Source organism: Anabrus simplex, chromosome 1, assembly GCF_040414725.1.
Source record: "Anabrus simplex isolate iqAnaSimp1 chromosome 1, ASM4041472v1, whole genome shotgun sequence".
Lineage (NCBI taxonomy): Eukaryota > Metazoa > Arthropoda > Insecta > Orthoptera > Tettigoniidae > Anabrus > Anabrus simplex.
Window position 1 is genome coordinate 854,027,781 of NC_090265.1, and position 18,162 is coordinate 854,045,942.

Sequence of the window (18,162 nt, forward strand, 5' to 3'; positions counted from 1 at the left end):
AAAACTTGGCAATGTCGGGCATTATCGTCCATTAAGAGGAAGTCTGGACCAACCACACCTCTGAAGAGTCGAACATGTGGTCTCAGTACCTCATCCCTGTATCTCAGAGCGTTCAGTGTTCCTAGGACCAACCATGAAGATGTGCAGGTCTGTACGGCCATTCAACATGATGCCACTCCACACAATGACACCACCACCACCACCACCACCACCACCACCACCACCACCACCACCACCACCACCATACTGGTCCCGTTCCACGATGTTCCTGTGTTTGTATGGCTGCTCGGTTCTCTCCAGATTAATGTGCGACGGGAATCGTTCTGCAAACTGAAGCGGGATTCATCTGTGAAGAGCACATGCCTCCATTCATGGTCCAGTTTTGATGTTGACGGCTCCATAGTAAACGGGCCCATCTCTGTGCTGGAGTGAACGGGACGCACGCCGCTGGACGTTGGGCAAACAGCCCTGCTTTTCTGAGCGTCCGGTACACAGTTTGCCGGGAAACGGCAACTCCTTAGACGGTTGTAAGCTCCGCTGACAATTGTCTTGCAGGTGCGCTCCTATTTCGTCGGGCGGTTAGGGCCAGATATTGGTCCTGCTGTGGGGTCGTTACCCCTCTGTCGACCTGGTACTGGCCTACGACTAACATCTCCAGTGTCTCAAAATAGTCTCCAAAGCCTGGAAATGACACTTAGTGGCACATTCAAGGATACGGCGACTTCGGTCTGTGTCTGGCCTGCTTCCGGGCGGCAGAGTATTCTACCCTGCAAAACGGGGTCCAAATGGCGTCATTGTGCCATTATGTTGTCACGTTCACCACGAGGCTACACTCTGCACACTATAACAGGGCAAACACGACTGAGGGAATATGGGGTGCACTGGCTGTGTTTACATTGCGATTATGCCGCTAGTCAAAGCAGGGAACACTCCTTTCCTATACAGAGCGAACACTTAAGGTTGGTAGGTGCACATGTCGTGCGATTTGCAGTCTATTTCCTGTTGCCCTGCTTACTCGTAACTTATGCTTAACTTTTGGACAGTAGTATACATAAGCTACGCCACACTGCTGGGCACATGCTGGTAGTATGATGAGTAGAGTATATATGTCATCCGGTTCAGTGTTTAAGACATTAATTACTGCCCTGTTACCGTACCTAGTTTATGCATTGATTCCCCTCTTCGTTACACCCGGTCACGAGGCACAACACATTAACATAGTTACATGGTAAAAGGATGTTGCTACACAATTCAAGGCGTCATGTTTTGTGAGCGGACAATATAACCTGTCGGTAGGGTTCAGAATCGTGTGCAGAATGTGCTCACTGTCACACGATAGTTGGGTTGCATAAACTACTCACTGGCAAAAAAAAAAAAAAAAAAAAAAGCTTAACACTACGTACCTGTTTCAGACAAAATTGGATGTTAGTCCATTTGTAACCTTGTATGTTGTATAAATTAAATGTTACAACATTACAACAGTATGGTAATGTATCGTAAGTTACTTAGCTCATTTGAGAAGTTAGACCGCAATAATTGATAAACATTACTGATCGTAACAATCACAACACCAATACTGCCGTTTCCTGCCTTTTAACAAGAATAACCACAAACAGCTGTCTTAAGGTTTATTGTTGGAATTCTCATGCTGCGTATTTTGGTTGACATGACACCTTGTCTACAACAGTCTTCTGTCTAAGTAGGTCATCATGGCTCCTTCAGCTGAAAACGCAGCAAGGGCCGTAACATTAGTAGAGGATGGGCGTAGTGTACTCGCTGTGTAGCAGACGTCACAGGCACGTCTTGTTCTAACATGTACAGAACTGTTAAAAGGAAAAGAGGGGATAATTAATATCTGCGCCAAGAGGCCTGGTTGTGGTCGTAGAAGCACTACTGAGTGCGATGATCGCTTTCTCGTCATGCAAGTTCTTCGCGATAGGCACACAACAGCTGTGGAGGCCAGAAATAGTTTGCAGCAAGTACGGGACATGTTGAAAGGACAGTAAGGAGATTGTATGAAAGGGATTTGAAGTCCAAGAAGCCCGCCATAGGACCTCTTCTTACACATGAGCACCGCAGCTCTCGGGTGCAATTCACCAACCCCCATCGAAACTGAATTGTGGAGCACTGGAGCTCAGTGCTGTTCGTGGATGCATCCAGATTCTGTTTGAGGGCACCGGATGAAGGAAGAGAGTATGGAGAAGTTCCATAGAACATTCACCCTGTACTTTCTGTGTAAGGACACTGTTCAATGGAGTATCCGTGATGGTTTGGGCTGGGATTATCACTGATGCGTGCACGGAGGTTGTGTTCGTCGAGAATAAAGTCTGACAGCCCACTGATACATCGAGGAGATTGTAGTAGATTACGCGGTGCATTTTGCACCTGTCATCGGCAAAAACTTTATCCTGATGCATGACAATGCTCGCCCACGCGTTGCCATTTGTGTACGTAAGTACCTGGGGGTGCTATTGCACACCAGTCTGTCAAGTCTGCTGGAATGCACTCAGTAATCGACCCTAATGGCTGACTCTTTCACACCACACATCACAGGGACTGGCTGCATAAAACATGGTATTACTAGCATCGCTCATAATAGGTCTGTTTCAAATTGTCACAGCAAGGATGGGACTGAAATAAGTAAATCAATGAATGCAACAGATTTGTTCTCTGCTATATCACAAGATATAGTGCTACGTCTTACCAGGAATAGATAAGGGCTTATACTCAATCTATGATCCAGCAAAACATACCAGAGAAAATTGTATTAGGCATAGTAAGTACTCTCTCACCATTTTCACCTCTACTACTGACGTCTCGCCTTTGATGTCGGTGTCAACAACCTTCATCACTGAAGATCCTTATGGTCATACATTACAGGTGAACTGATGGCTTTATCAAATTAAAAAAAAAAAATTCTCCTGTATAACATTCCCTACAGATTGCCTTAAACGCTGCTTGCTTCACGCTAGTAGCTGATGGAAGAAAAGTGCGTAAGCAGTTATGTACTGGTACCTATTTCTTCAAATAACCTCTGTTCTTGTTGCACTCTGAATGGCAGTAAATGAGAATGCTCCACTATGGAGTTAAGTACAGTTCATTGACTTCAACAGTACTGTATCTTATAGGTGGTTTAAATCTTGTTAGCCAACAAGACTGTGCATTAAATTCAGTCAGCACCCAAGAATTTGAAAAGGAAATTGGGGCTACTGTAGTGCATTATACGCCAGATAATTACATGTCCCTCTGCTAGTTTCTCTTAAAATCATCGCAGTATGACTTGTTTTCTGCTTTGACAAACTCCTGGATGAAAAAGAGCTGCTCGCAAAACTTACTTATTTTGCTTTAGCCTTTCTGGGAGGCTAAGGGAAGAGACTTGCATATCGTAAAATCAGTTTGGATTTATGTCTGGTAGACCCGCAATTGATGCCGTATTTTCCCTCAGAATGCTAATCGAAAAGTACTGCCTGTACAGGAAAGACCTCCATAGGGTCTCTGTACATTTAGAAAAGGCCTATGACAGAGTGCCGTGGGATCTGATTAAGTCGGCCCTTAAAGGGAAAAATGTTCCATACACATCACTATCGTTCAAGATATGAATGATGAGTGTCAAACGTATGTACAAAGATCATGCTGGTACACAGAAAATTTTGCAGTTAATATAGGTTTACCTCAGGGCTCTGCACTTAGCCCAGGATACTGCTTCATAATGATTAACTGTCCAAGCACATCCAGGAAGAAGCCCAATGGAGTATGTTATTCGCCAATGACATTGTGCTGGTGACAGAAAGTGTAGGTAAATTTAACAGCCAGAAGAATATGTTGGAGGAAATTGGATTCAAGATCATTAGAGCTAAGGCTGAGTATATGCATGGCAATTTTAAATGGATGACCAAATAAGTGCAGAACTGCTTGTTGGCAATAAGGTTATTAAAACCAGCACCTTCACTTACTTTGGACGTATGGTGCAGGCTGATTGAGACATTGGTAGGGATGTCACTAACCAGATAAAGTATGGATGGTCAAAGTAGCAGGCAGCAACAGGAGTTCTGTGCGACAAGAAACTGCCTCTCCTTCTTAAAGGCAAAATATGTAAAATGGTAGTATGCCCAGCTGTATTATATGGCTCTTAATGTTGGGCTACAAAAAGAACATATGAGAACAAACTCCATGTTGCAGAAGTGTGCATGTTGAGATGGGCTTGTGGGGTAACCAGACAGAATAAAATCTGGAATGACGTTGTCTGTCAGTTTCTAAGGGTAAATCCCATTGAGGAAAAGCTTCAAGAAAAGCGAATGAAGTGGTACGGCTGTCTTCAAGGATAACCTGAAGGTTACAAACACTAGAAGGAAGGCAGATGCGAGTGCAGCAGGTAATCGGGTGTGAGTCAGCTGTGGGAGGTGACGCAGGATTTGGATACGATGCCAACATGAACAGTTGCTTTTTTAATTCACACAATTGGTCCATTTTGTCCGAATTAAGAAATTTTCCCTTTCCACTCACAGCAAGTGACCAGCTGAATGCTCTTTTCCTGAATAATTGTCTAGTTGTATTTCTATATTCTTTGGAATAAGATAAATTTTAAGGCAAAAGATATAGTGGATTTCACATGTAACTTGCCTTTATGAACACAATATGTCACATGCTCAAAGACTCAAGACTCAGGTTTTTGAAGCCTTTTCCCACGACGAGGGCAAGATGTTAACAATGTGCTGTTAATTGTATGTATCTATGAAACCTGTACTTCGTGTGTGTTTTAATCTTGAACTATGAACACAGCTGAAGATGTTTTCCAAAGAAAATTAAACCATATACAGTTTTTTAATACATTAATGCTCTTTTAATGTCAGAATAATTGAAGATTATAAAGATGGTGGAAAGGTGGGATTTTTTAACTTTTTAGTCGAGTTTTTTACACAACCTGAAGATTGTCACACAGAGTTGACTCTCTAGAAGTTGAGAGAAATCTAACTATGGGACGACCGTAAATGAGATGGAAAGCTCATGTTTCAAAGACCTGAAACAACACAAAATATATCTAAGGACAGTGTTAAAGGCAAGACGGAAGAGAGTGACCGGGAAAGCCAACTTGAAGTGATATGAAGATGGTATCTGGTCTTCCCAAATATCATATATTATTCCACCCACACTGTAGGTCAAAGAGGAGTGCTGTTTAGAACTACCTTCATCCAGTTTCCATTGTATCATTAACACTACACATTTACTTTTTTTTGAACATTGCTTGCCGCTAACAGAAACCAGTGAATAGTACTGTGTATTGTTGTAATTTGATTAATTATTGATGTTACTAGAGTAGCAATATATATATAAGAAACAGTCCTCTTAATGTGTTGGGACAGTATGCTTTCCAAGAGAAATCAAGCCTACAAATAAAGTTAAAAAAAACTACCTGAAATAGAATTGTTTCAGATAACATCTCAGTAACGTACATATATATGAAATACCGCAAACTGTTGAATAGTCACAAAATTCAAGATTTTTAAAAGTTATATCAATACATTTTGGTTCACTTTACTGTATGCAGTTCCTATTAATAACATAATACTTGATTCTAGGATGCTAAAATGAATGTAAATTGTTTGTTACAGGTAGCATGGCAATGGTGCAGGCACAGTCATGCGATGACAAAAGTGCTATGAACAACTGCCTGAAGAATTTGCAGGAATACGAGAACTCCTTGAACCTCTTTACTGACAAAGATAATTTGGAGACTGAATGCAGGTGAGGTCTGTTACATGGGAAAGTTCATAGGGGGGTGGGGAGCCTAGACCTGGGGGTATGTAGTATTTTTAATATTTTGGAAGATGGTGACTTGTATTCCACAGTAGAATAACACCCACGGTATCCCCTGCCTGTTGGTGGGGGGGCGATACTACCACTTCTACATAATACCGACTTTTAAATAATTTTCTTGCAAGAAAAGCACCTGACTACATTAGATTTTTGCCTTTCCCTGAGAGCTAGGGAGGGGCCGCACCCCCCCTTTGCCCCTGGGCATGGGCGCCCTTCAAAATAGAACCACTGGTTAGTTCATCCAGAGTCTTACAGACTGAACACTGATACACTGATGGCCTTGATCTCAGACTCCTTTAAATTACAGTTTTAATCAATACACTGTTACCACTGTGTACCATTGTGTGTGCATAGCTACTGTGTTGTAATTAAAATCTTAAGTCCATCAGTTAAAAGTGCTTCTTTAGAAAGCTCTTTTAGGTCTAAATTTTGCTGCTTTGATGTCTCTGAAGACTATCAGCAGTTGAAAGGATACCAAATTTATATTAAGAAATCATTCATCATTTCCATGTCCGGTCAGCATTTCCAGAAAAACTCCAGCTGTGGTGGCATTATTGTTTCCTATAAAAACATCTTAACTGATGTTCATGGGTTGTCCAGACATGAGGTGCCTGAGTTTGCTGGAAGGATCCCCCATTTCTTCAGGTTAGCCTTGCATCAAGGGACGCCTACCCTTAAGCGGATGAGGGACCTCCATACAGGTTAAGGTAGGCCAGCGCCAGGAGCTCGTTCTTCCTATGGTGGCATGTCTGTGGGCAGTGAGCTCCATCTGTTAAGATGAGTTGTCTCTGGTGTTCCCTCCAGCGGCAGAGTCCTAGCAAGAAAGACCTTGCAGCTTGGTGACCATGGAGTAGATGTCGTCGATCATTCTCCTCATTGTTCATTGTTCTCTCGGAGTCTGCAGCAGCGGCCCTCCGGATGGTGGGTGGGGCTATTCCCAACAGGAGAGTACAATTTCTGCACTAGCATTGTTTTTAGGCATCCTGAGATTATACTTGCAGTACAATGATCGCAGTATCAACCTGCTTAGCATGTACTCAGGTGTTCCACACAGGAGCGGCATACTTAGCAGCTGACACATACACAGACAGCTTAAATGCAGAAGTCCTCAGGATGTGAATACAGTAAGATGAAGATTAAACTGTGAAATCCTGATTCTTCCTGTTCTTTTGTGTGGCTGTCAGACAAGGGAGTGTTTGCAAATTAGACTCATTAACTTATGCTCTGGTGTATCTGCTATCCTGTCAAAGACCCGGGACTGGTGAGTAGAGAATACAAACCTGTGCCACACAAAGGACTTAGGCCTACCAAAATGGCTGTTTCCCTGCCAGATGGTCTGCAGATTTTGGAGTACTATGTGGTCAGCATGGGGACTTTCTCAGCCGTATTGAGCTGGTTTTCATGATGAGACCGCTGCTTTTTGTATCGACAGCTCCTCAGCTGGTCTTGTGAGCCCAACTAAACCCCATTTCAGCCCTCAGTCTAGAATTGAAATCTCTGTATGGGCCCATTACTTCTACACCACAGGTCTCATAGTGAAGAATAAGACACAACCAACTTCGAGAAAGAATACAAAGATACTAATGATGTTGGCAATATGGAAATCTGATGTCATTGGGCAAGTGATATTGCTAGAGCTTCTTTTCTGGAAGAGGAGTTGCTGGAACTCTCAAGAGGAAAATATCTCAGAATTTTTTAAAATAACATATGGCACCATACATACAACTTACCTTAAAATTAAGTTTCCAGACTTTAGACATGTCGCCACCTTCCTTGGCTCATATCTGAGTCTTGCTTTTGGTGTCTACTGAAGAAGTGATTTTGAAGTAGCAATTTTTTAAACCTACTTCATTGGACCAAATACAGTTAGAGGTGGTTCAACAACTATGAATAGTGAAGTTAATGTATTCATTGACATGAAGACTTCTGAGTTATGGTGAGGATTGTTGTGTGGAGTTGGTTAGCTGTGTATTGCTGTTACCAGCCATATTAATTAAATATTGCACTAAACATTCAAAGAGTAAAACAGAACATTACAAATGTGAAATTAGGAAAAAAAATTTGCTTTACATTGCACCGACTCAGATAGGTCTTACAGCGACAATGCGGTAGGAAAGGCCTAGGAGTGGGAAGGAACTGGCCGTGGCCTTAATTAAGGTACAGCCCCAGCATTTGCTTGGTGTGAACATGGGAAACCACGGAAAACTATCTTCAGGGATGCTGACAGTGGGGTTTAACACACTACCTTCTGGATGCAAGCTCACAGCAGCATGCTCCTAAATGCACGGCCACCTCGCCCGGTAAAGAGATCCCTTGTTTAATCCACAGCATCCTCTGCACCCTGGTTAACCTCCAGAGGGATGACCAGCTGCATGGGTCAAGTGTGGTCCAAAGTATGGTTGTCTGTATTTTTCCATCTTTTCCTTCTTGGAGCTAGACTATATATACTTTTCCTCCACATGTGGTGTGAGTGAATTTAATCATCTCACTTTCTAGTTTTGATGAATTCTCATGTAGCCTACCTGGTAGACTTTGTGGAAACTCGTTTACAACATGACATTCTCTAGACCAATGTTTTGTAAGTCCTCTGCCAATTTTGAATGTGTCTTTTGACAAATTGCTCCCAGTCTCGGGCTCTGTTCTAGTAGGAATTGTGGCGAGGCTTTCTCTGCAAAAAGAAAATGCACAGGTGCAGGAGAGTGAGGATCGGTTTTCCAGCATTGTGTGATTAGCCTGGAGTTTTTAGGGATGCTTCTGTAGTTATTAGCATAGTATTTGGTACCTCCTTGGTTACTAAAATCTGACTTGATACCTTTTCATAAGCAACATTTTGTCATGTCAGTTATCCTTTCCCACCAGGCAGTCCTTGGAGCAATGAATTTGATTAATTCTGTGAGCTGCCAAGTGTTGCTGGGTTTTCAAAGCAATGGAAGTATCTCATAACCCTGTAAGTTCTGTGTTACATGCAAAAAAAAGTGAGTTTTTTGTATAAACAGTGTGAGGTAATGCACACCAGCCTGCATATCTTTAGAGTGCGGAAAGGAAACCGCTGTCATGGCGGCACATACTTCTAAAAGGACTACTCGAATGGTGGCACAGGTAAAGAGCATGAAATAGCATTTGCGAAGAGCACTGCCTGTGGTAGTCCTGCAAAGTCTGTTCCTGTAACTTCAAAAGGTTTAAGTCGTTTCATCATATGAGAAGCAACAAGAGCTTCCATTGCTTGTCCAAAAGAGTTCTTGGCCATTTTGCAGGGAAGGCATTTTCCTAGTACAGTATTCTCATAATTGATTTGGGGTGGGGGACAATCTGGAACTCCAGTTGTGAAAGAACAATTCTTATACCAAGATGATGTAGTTGGATATGACAGTTCTGGATCATATGAACAAAGTGGTATTGTCTGTCGAATGATAGTGGTGGATGACGTTCTGATCTACAAACTGTAAGCCTCTACCTAGGCGACTTGAGTCATCCTTTTAGAAATGGATTGAAGTGTGGGAACTTAGATTCCTTTGGTAATAGTAGATTTTGCCTAAGGAGTGTAGTTCTAATTGTAATGAGAAAATCTTAACCCAGAGTATCCATGTAGAGCAAATTCAGATGCCAATAATTCTCCTGATCTTTTCATTGTGTACAGGTTTCAAATGAAATGATGGACCCATTCTGTTACACATAATCTCCAAAACTAACTGTACTTTGAAACATCATTAGGTTTCTAAGTGGCATTCATGCCTAGTATTTGTCAGTTTGGCTTCCTTCTTTCAGAAAGTGTGGTGCAAGGAGCAACATCTTAAGGCTAGGTCTTGGGATGGCTCCTGAGCCACGATGGCCCTTGCAGGCAGGATTGTCTTCTCCAGAGCAGTGTCAGCATTGTACTGGAGCTAAATTTGATTGAATTTCTGTGACGTGATTGCATATATAAAGGTTTTCCATTTGTTGGCATCGCTCCAAATCCATCCCAGAGTTACCTTAGAATTGCTTCCAGTGTCGCTTTCGTAACGTAACTCAACTGGAAGAAACACTTCAGAGGTGTGACACTTACTAAGGTGGCTAATAGCTCAAGCCATGGATCTGTTATTCTCTTCTCAGCAGACAAATGAGGTTTACGACATGCTAACCGAGCCAAAATGCTATGGAGATTTTCACTCTTAATGTAAAGTGAGCACCGTAAGCTCTTTCTGAAGCATCACTGAAGACTTGAATCTGGGGTTCACGACCATTTGAAGTTCTTATCCATTGAGGGATATAGATGGACAGCAAGTAGGGTAGCGATGATACCCATAAGCTTGGATATCTTGGGAATGAATTTCATCCCATTGCAAGCAGTTGTTTTCAAACAATATCTTCCCAGTAATGGATAGTGGTGAGCGAAGTCCTAATGGGTCGTAAAAATGGGCAGTGGTTTGAAGAAACTGTCTTAGTCCCAAGTTGTTCTGTTAGTTTTGCCAGGATGAGTGGCTCGGATGGTTGAGGCGCTGGCCTTCTGACCCCAACTTGGCAGGTTGGAACCTGGCTCAGTCCGGTGGTATTTGAAGGTGCTCAAATACGTCAGGCTCATGTCTGTAGTTTTACTGGCACATAAAAGAATTCTTGTGGAACTAAATTCCGGTACCTTGGCGTCTCCGTAAACCGTAAATATAGGTAGTGGGGCGTAAAGCTGTTATTGTTATTGTTATTGTTATTATTGTTATTGTTATTGTTATTATTGTTATTGTTATTATTATTATTATTATTATTATTATTATTATTATTATTATTATTAATTGGGGCAAATATTCATTTACAGGATGAGGAGTAAGGGATTGGAATAATTTATCAATGGAAATATTCAATAAATTTCAAAGTTCTTTGAAATACTTTTAAGAAAAGGCTAGGTAAACAGTTGGTAGGGAATCTGCCATCTGGACAACAGCCCTAAATGCATTGATGATTTTTTGATGGGATGGTAAAACTGTAAAAGACATAAATGATTGGAAACTGTATTCTGTAACTTTTGTTACGTCTTTTTTATTGACAAGACCACTAATAACATAGATACATGAAAATTGAATTTTAGGTCTTCCCCTAAACTACCATTCCTCTCAGTATGAATACTATTATTTATAGGCCTAATCTGTATTGCCTTGTTCCCTGACCTAACATACGTAGGTGCTTTGAAAAGTTCTCGGAATGTACTAGAATTAAGTATCTTACCTCGGTGGAACTGCTTTTATTTTTCAACATAGTCTCCCTGTAGACTAATGCATTTGGTCCAGCGATGTTCCAATGCCTTGATCCCATCTCGAAAATGAGATTCCTCCAGGCCTGCAAAATACCTATCCAATTCGTCTGTCAGTTCTTCCCTTGTAGAAAATCTCCATCCACCGAGGAAAATTTTCAGCTTGGGGAATAGATGAAAGTCTGATGGTGCTAAATCAGGTGAATAAGGTGGATGTGGCAACAATTCGTACCCCAGTTCATGAAGTTTTGCCATGGCAATAACACTTGTGTGCGGCGGAGCATTGTCCTGATGAAAGATGACCTTTTTCCGTGCCAAACCAGGCCTTGTTTCGCGTATCTTTTCCTGTAGTTGGTCTAGGTGGTTTGCATAGAATTGTCCCGTAATTGTTTGGCCCATAGGAAGATAATCTATCAGAAGAATACCTTTTGCATCCCAAAAAACTGAGGCCGTGACCTTTCCGGCCGAACGCACTGCCTTTGCTTTCTTTGGTGGTGGTGAACCAGCATGTTTCCACTGCTTTGACTGCTGTTTTGTCTCTGGGGTATAGTAGTGGACCCAAGTTTCATCTGTAGTCAAAAACCGGCGCAAAAATCTTGTTGGTTGCACTGAAAACGGGCCAGACTTTGTTCGGACATTTCCAGTCTGGTGTGTTTATTGTCCAATGTCAAGAGCCGCAGCACCCATCTTGCGGATAATTTTTTCATACGCAATTCTTCGGTTAAAATATAATATACCCGTTCAGAAGACATCCCTACACCTTCAGCAATCTCCCGCACTTTCAGTCGATGATCCTCCATGACCATTTTATGCACTTTTGCGATAAATTCTGGGGTCATAACACTTTTTGGCCGTCCACTACGCAGATCATCCAAGCTCTCCCAACCAAATTTAAACTCGCTGGTCCACTTGGCAACAGTTGAAAATGAAGGAGCAGAGTCCCCCAGTGTTCTGAAAGTCGCCATGAATTTCCTTTGCTTTCATACCTTTCTTTACAAAGTATTTAATCACTGCTCGAATCTCAGTTTTTTCCATTGTCACAAATCACTACGCGGGAACAACAAAGAGTCGTCACTACCATACTCGTGCAGCTAGAGCACTGACGCGCCACGTGTTCACTCACAAAGGATGTGTGATTATTGCGCGGGAACCTCGTTGCTCTAGCACTGACATCTAGCGGTGATTCCGAGAACTTTTCAAACCGTCCTCGTACAAATTTTCATTAAATTCTGTTTAGCCATGTTCTTGTGATGCATGATAACATACGACAGAAAATCAGAAACATTATTTCATTCTTACTATGGGTGTGTTTGTTACAGAAATATCATTCTTTTTGAATTCTGAGTAATGTGCAGTAGATTGGAAATACTGTACTTCCTAAAAAATAGTCCTGTTATTTCCTCTGATGACTATGTATCCATCATTCCCAGTGGTGTCTTTGATGGTAACTCTTATCTGGGTTAATCACGGGACAAATTCGTACAGATAATTGAAAACGTGATAATACGAATTTGTGCATTTTAATGCATAACAAAACTTTTATTTATATTGAGCATACAATTCTGTTTGAAAATGCTATGTCACACAATTACCACACTTATTAGCCACTTAATCAGTAAAGTGGCCAGATTTAAAAATTACGTAAGTCTATTGTTGGTAAAACACTATTGAGGTATAAAAAGTGAATTCTAAGAGTTTCTGTTTGCTATTTTTAATGTCTCTAACAGCCTGAACACCAACCTGTATTCATTCGCTAATTTCTTTTTTGAACGTTTTCGTTAATTCAAGCTTTTGTTGTTTTAAAGTTAAAACTAAAAGCTCTTTCTTTTGCTTTATAGCCATGGCTATCGCAGAACATCAACAAACAACTGCTATACAGTACATTGTTTAGTTCTGGAACAAAGCACGCTTGTCGTTGCGAGTGCGCTCGAATTTCAAGCTCTTAGTTCACACGTATTCAAAATGCCATGATAAAATACAAATTATAATTCGAGAAATCTTGGGGTGAATGGATAACCCGCAGACCGGATAATCCGCACCCGGATATTCAGGAGTTCATTGTAGTTCATTCTAGGTGTATTTCTTCAGCATTTTAATTTCATCTTAGCTATTGAAACATACGAACAAACAAACCTGCGATTGATTCCTATTGAAATATCGTCTGGAAACTGCTTATAGTTGTGCAAAAGGAAGTAACATATTTTAACATACAATAGTTTTGGTTTCTCTGCTGTCATTATTTTCCCTTATTAGTTTTTTAAGTGGCTCTCGTGCAGCAAGGAGACTAAGAGTGAATACAGGTGCAGGTAATATCCACCAGCTAGAGGATGGGTTGAATTCAGCTTTGCGAGTATGCACTGCTTCTGACTCGCCTGTCCAGGCTTACCGGTATATTTGAAAAGCCTGGAAGGTATAACTTTTCGTAAGAATTAAAGTAGGTTGTGCAAGATCATCTCTTGGTATATAGGGTCTTTTTCTTTAGCTCGCGCCGCAGCTCCAGTCGGAGCACAGCACGGCTGGTGCAGCGACACTCAGTCGCTAGCCGGCATAATGTGCACTTTTCTTCTGCACTACATCACGGCAATTGACATGTATAGAAAGCCATTTCTAGTGAAACTATTATCTAAAACATACCTGACATTGCATTTGATGGTCAAAATGTTGTCTCTCAGCTGTCAAACATGCCTGAAACCTTGTAAACAGGTTTGCAGACACTCGCCAAATCTCAGCCCGTGTGATGTTTGAAATAACTTGTGTAATGTTCTCTTGTAGTTCTTCTCTTTTGTGAAGATTGTTCACATACACTTTTCCCTTCAGCATCCTCCACAGGTCATAATCACAGGGATTTAAGTCGGGAGATCTAGAGAGATAATTAACCGCACGATCTTCAAAAACTTCCCGTATTACCTCCATTGACCGATTAGCAGTGTGAGCCGTTGCATTATCTTGCATGAAGTAACCATTACTCCTTTCTTCTTCTGTCTGCTCTTGAAAGAATGGTCTGAGAATGAGGTCTATATATTGATCAGCATTTATTGTTTCACGGAAAAATATAGGCCTTATAATTCTGCGAGCACTTACTGCGCACCAAACACCTATCTTTGCATCATGAAATGGACGGACATGCAGCTGGTAGGGATTTTCTGCACACCATTAGTGATTGTTTTGACTATTTACATAGACATTTAGGTGTAGCCATGCCTAATCACTATAAAATAAGTTCTCGTTCAACATACCCATCGTGAACTGACTGAAGCAACCAGTTACAATATCGAATTCTAGCAAAACTGTCAGGTCCTCTTAAATGTTGGGCAGGGGTGGGTTTGTATGGTTTGGCTTTTACCAGTTTTGTTGCTTTGTGGGCAGAAGACGCATTAGCTTGTATGGCGAGACACAACAGGGATTTTGTTGGAGTTCCTTCCAAGAGAGCTCCTATTTCGTCAAGCCTTTTTCCTCTGTTAAAACGGTTCGTCTCCTGCATGATTTCTTGTTAAGAATGGACCCGGTTGTGCGGAACTTCTTTACTAATTTACGTACTGTACTCCTATGGGGAGGGAGAATGCCAGGAAATTGGCAAATGAATCGAAAGCGGCACTCTGTATAAGAAGAATGCTTTGCGTAGCACAACACAATGAATACACGCTGTTCTACTGTGTACATCACTCATTAAACACACAATAACTTTTGTATTCCTACAGAAACTACACTATTTTAAAGCGAACACATTGAACACGCTACCAATACCACAAATGTTAAACTAAACTATTGCTGTGAAGCAATGGTTAACGCTACCGTACTGCATTAGATCATCTTAGCCGGTGATGAAGCAACATATCTCTGAGCAAATGAGTCACCTGGCCGCGCTATTGCTTTCCCTGCATGTTCCCCTGACACTCGGAGGGAGCTAAAAGAAAGACCCTGTATTATTGATGCACTCTAACAAGGAAACCCTTGCAACTGAAAGTCTCTGATCTGAGTGAGATTTGGTACGATGACTTCAGTAAGAATGTTTTATTCAGCCATATCAAAATTAGATGCCCAGTCATATATTTAGCACCTGTTTTGGGGTGTCAAAAGTTTGTTCATTTAAGCACTGCATAGACAGAAGTGAGGGGTGAGAAGCAGGTAGAGGTGGGCCGGTCAGCCAGTTCATGCGTCACACTCTTACTCTTCTCTCGCACACACATTACTTCCCCACCTCTTCCTGCTTCCTACCGTTTGCTCCTGTCTATGCGGTGCTTAAATGAGCAAACTTTGACACCCCAAAACACATGCTAAATATACGACTGGGCATCTTAATTTTGATATGGCTGAATAAAGCATTCATACTGAAGTCGTCTTACCATATCTCAATCAGATCAGAGACTTACGGATGGAAGGTTTCCTTGTAAGTAAAGAAAAGTGGGTAATTGTATTGCATTTAAGTTCATTCCCAACAACTATGTGCTGGAGCCTAATAGCATATAATAATTGGCAATAATTGGCATCCACTGATATTTCACCTGAACTTGTTACATGAATGTAGCCAAGTAATACTATCAGTGTGACATCTGCAGTATTATGTGAAGAAGTAACTATTTTTGTGTATAAAAATTACGGAAGGTGTTTTACTACTGAAGATGGCCTTGAGATTAGGCTGAAACATGTATAGACTTGGTTTCATCTAACAGATGACTCGACTTGTATTGATAGGAGGATTTTATAAATATTTCTTTTGTAAAGTTACGGGAGGTGCTTTGGAGTTGAAATTGCGTACCATTGCCAGCAATTACCTACTTGGAGTAATAACTTGACGGGGTTGGGCATATGATTTTACTTATAACTGTCGGTGTCAAAATTGTAAACCAGGGTGAGTAGAGTGATGAAGTTGTTCATCTGCTCTCCAATTTCCAGCACAGTTGATAGGCATTTAAAAATATGTGATCATCATATTTAATTTACTGGTAGGTCAATGTAACCATTTTAAGGTATAACTCAAGTTTGCTTGTATCACTTGTGCATTTTTATAGAACTAAAATTCTGTTATTGGACCTCCAGAACTGTTGGCTATTCCTTACATTTTGACAATTTCCTTTTTAAAGTGAATTTGTTGCTGAAATAATAAGTGATATTAGTTTTATTGATACTTTGTATTCGTTCTTGCTAATTGACTTGCATTCCGTAATAATTTTTACAGTTGCTTGTAAACATACCTCTTTTCTTTTTTTTTTCTAGGATGTTCAATGAAAGTATGAAGTGCCTGGATGAATATTTGGATAAGTGTGGTCAAGCTGACAAAAGAGAGGAAATTGATAGTAGAATGTCCTCTGTTCGTACTGCTGTCAATAATCTCTGCAACGATCCACAACTGAAGGAAGGTGAGTTGTTACAGCACATATGCTCCATGTATTATGAAACTGTTTTTTCTTTGTAATAGCCTTAATCCATAATTTAGGAAGTAGGAAATAAAAAATCTTAAATCTTTTCAGACTTTATGATTAATAATCAAATAGCTTACCTTGCCAGTAATACATGAGTGTTCTGTGTATTATCCTAAGAACTAAACGTATTCTGCTGGAAAGGACATTTTAGGGAATGGTGAATTAGGACGTAAAGCAGAATATTCAATGTGCTAACTTAGGTGCTTAGCACGTACCGGTAATGAATTCAGTTCTAATTCTTGCAATGTCAATAAGTCTGAATGGATGTTCCCTGTGAAATAGCTCTTGAATGAAGATTATCAGCTTGCTCTATTTTCTGAATGTTACATAGTCTATCAACATGCTAATGTCTCCATAAGGTAGTGTAAAACTGTACTTGGTTCATTGGAATATCTAGCTTAAGCAACAGTTGGAAACTGATGCAAGATCTTAATGAGTGGTCCATGCTTGGCCATTGCATATAGAAGAGGGGCAGTAAACCTAAACATTGCAGACATCCATAGATGGTTTGCATCTTTTTAGATAAGTAATCTAATGTCTTTCCAGCTAATATGAAAATGGTACTGTGAACGTGCAGATAGTTAAACAACCTTGAAGGACAAATTATGGAGTGATCATCCATCAGGACCTTTATTGATGTCATTGATGAGGGTGTACTTGTGCTGTCTGCAGATATCAAATGACTACACTTGACCATTTTCCTACTTTTTTTTTTTTTCAGTTGGGTTCCATTGCACTGGCCAGAGTAACTCTTAACTCACAAACAGTTTGTCAACATGTTAGTGTATTTTATAAGTTGTAAAGATCTGCACGTCCCAGTTTGGCAGTAATAAAATGGGAAACTTGCTTGTGTAATATCTTTGGCTAGTATTTTCTCACTTACTGCTTCCCTACACAAGCACTGTAGGAGTAATTGTCTTCTTCATGAGAGAGGTCAGAATTAGTGTGTTTTTGTTCATAATATCTTGCTTAATACTGTAATTTATAATATTCCTTTCCCAGACCTGCTGTACAACAGAGAATGCTACAAAATGGTGTCAGATGATTGGGCAGAATGTATCAAATCATTCCAGGCAACAAATCAACGTACCGATCTTTGCTCGTAAGTAAAAGTAGAACCTTTCCCGTAAAATATTTCTTACTAGCTGTGAAATGTCAATATTCCCTTAAGTTACTCCACTTAATGTAATACCTTTGTTAGTCTTTATTTACACGTTTACAGTATGTTAACTTATAATCTGTTCAGAACAAAGGGTCAGAGATCTGTCCCAGTTTTTAAAATTTGTATTATTTAGCGTATGGCTTTAGTGCCAGGACTGTCCAAGGACATGTTTGGTTTGCCCGGTGCGGGCATTTCTATTTGATGATGATGATCAGGTGGTGTCAGCACATAGGATACTCCTGTCAACAACACAAAGGGGTCTGCTCGAGGCTTAACAACCCTATCTAACTAATGAATCGCCATCAACAGCATTACATTCCTTTATTCTACAAGAACACAGCGGAGAGGTTCAAAATTGAATCTAGGCTTTTTGGCACGCAATCTATAATAGTAATTAGAAATCATGTATTACCACCTCTCTTACCCTAACATGCCAGCCGCTGGGCTGGATGGCTCAGATGGTTAAGGCGCTGGCCTTCTAACCCCAACTTGGCAGGTTCGATCCTGGCTCAGTCCGGTGGTATTTGAAGGTGCTCAAATACGACAGC

The 18,162-nt window shown here is 40.8% G+C and overlaps 1 protein-coding gene across 1 annotated transcript in view; it reads left to right on the plus strand.

Annotated features, from left to right (window-relative positions):
* The window catches only part of LOC136857632 (uncharacterized), a 68,245-nt gene that overhangs the window by 41,364 nt on the left and 8,719 nt on the right, over positions 1 to 18,162 (plus strand). Inside the window, exons 2-4 of the mRNA XM_067136430.2 lie at positions 5,610 to 5,742; positions 16,247 to 16,389; positions 17,455 to 17,554. Coding sequence (XP_066992531.2) covers positions 5,610 to 5,742; positions 16,247 to 16,389; positions 17,455 to 17,554 — 376 coding nt within the window. The remainder of the gene's footprint in view (positions 1 to 5,609; positions 5,743 to 16,246; positions 16,390 to 17,454; positions 17,555 to 18,162) is intronic.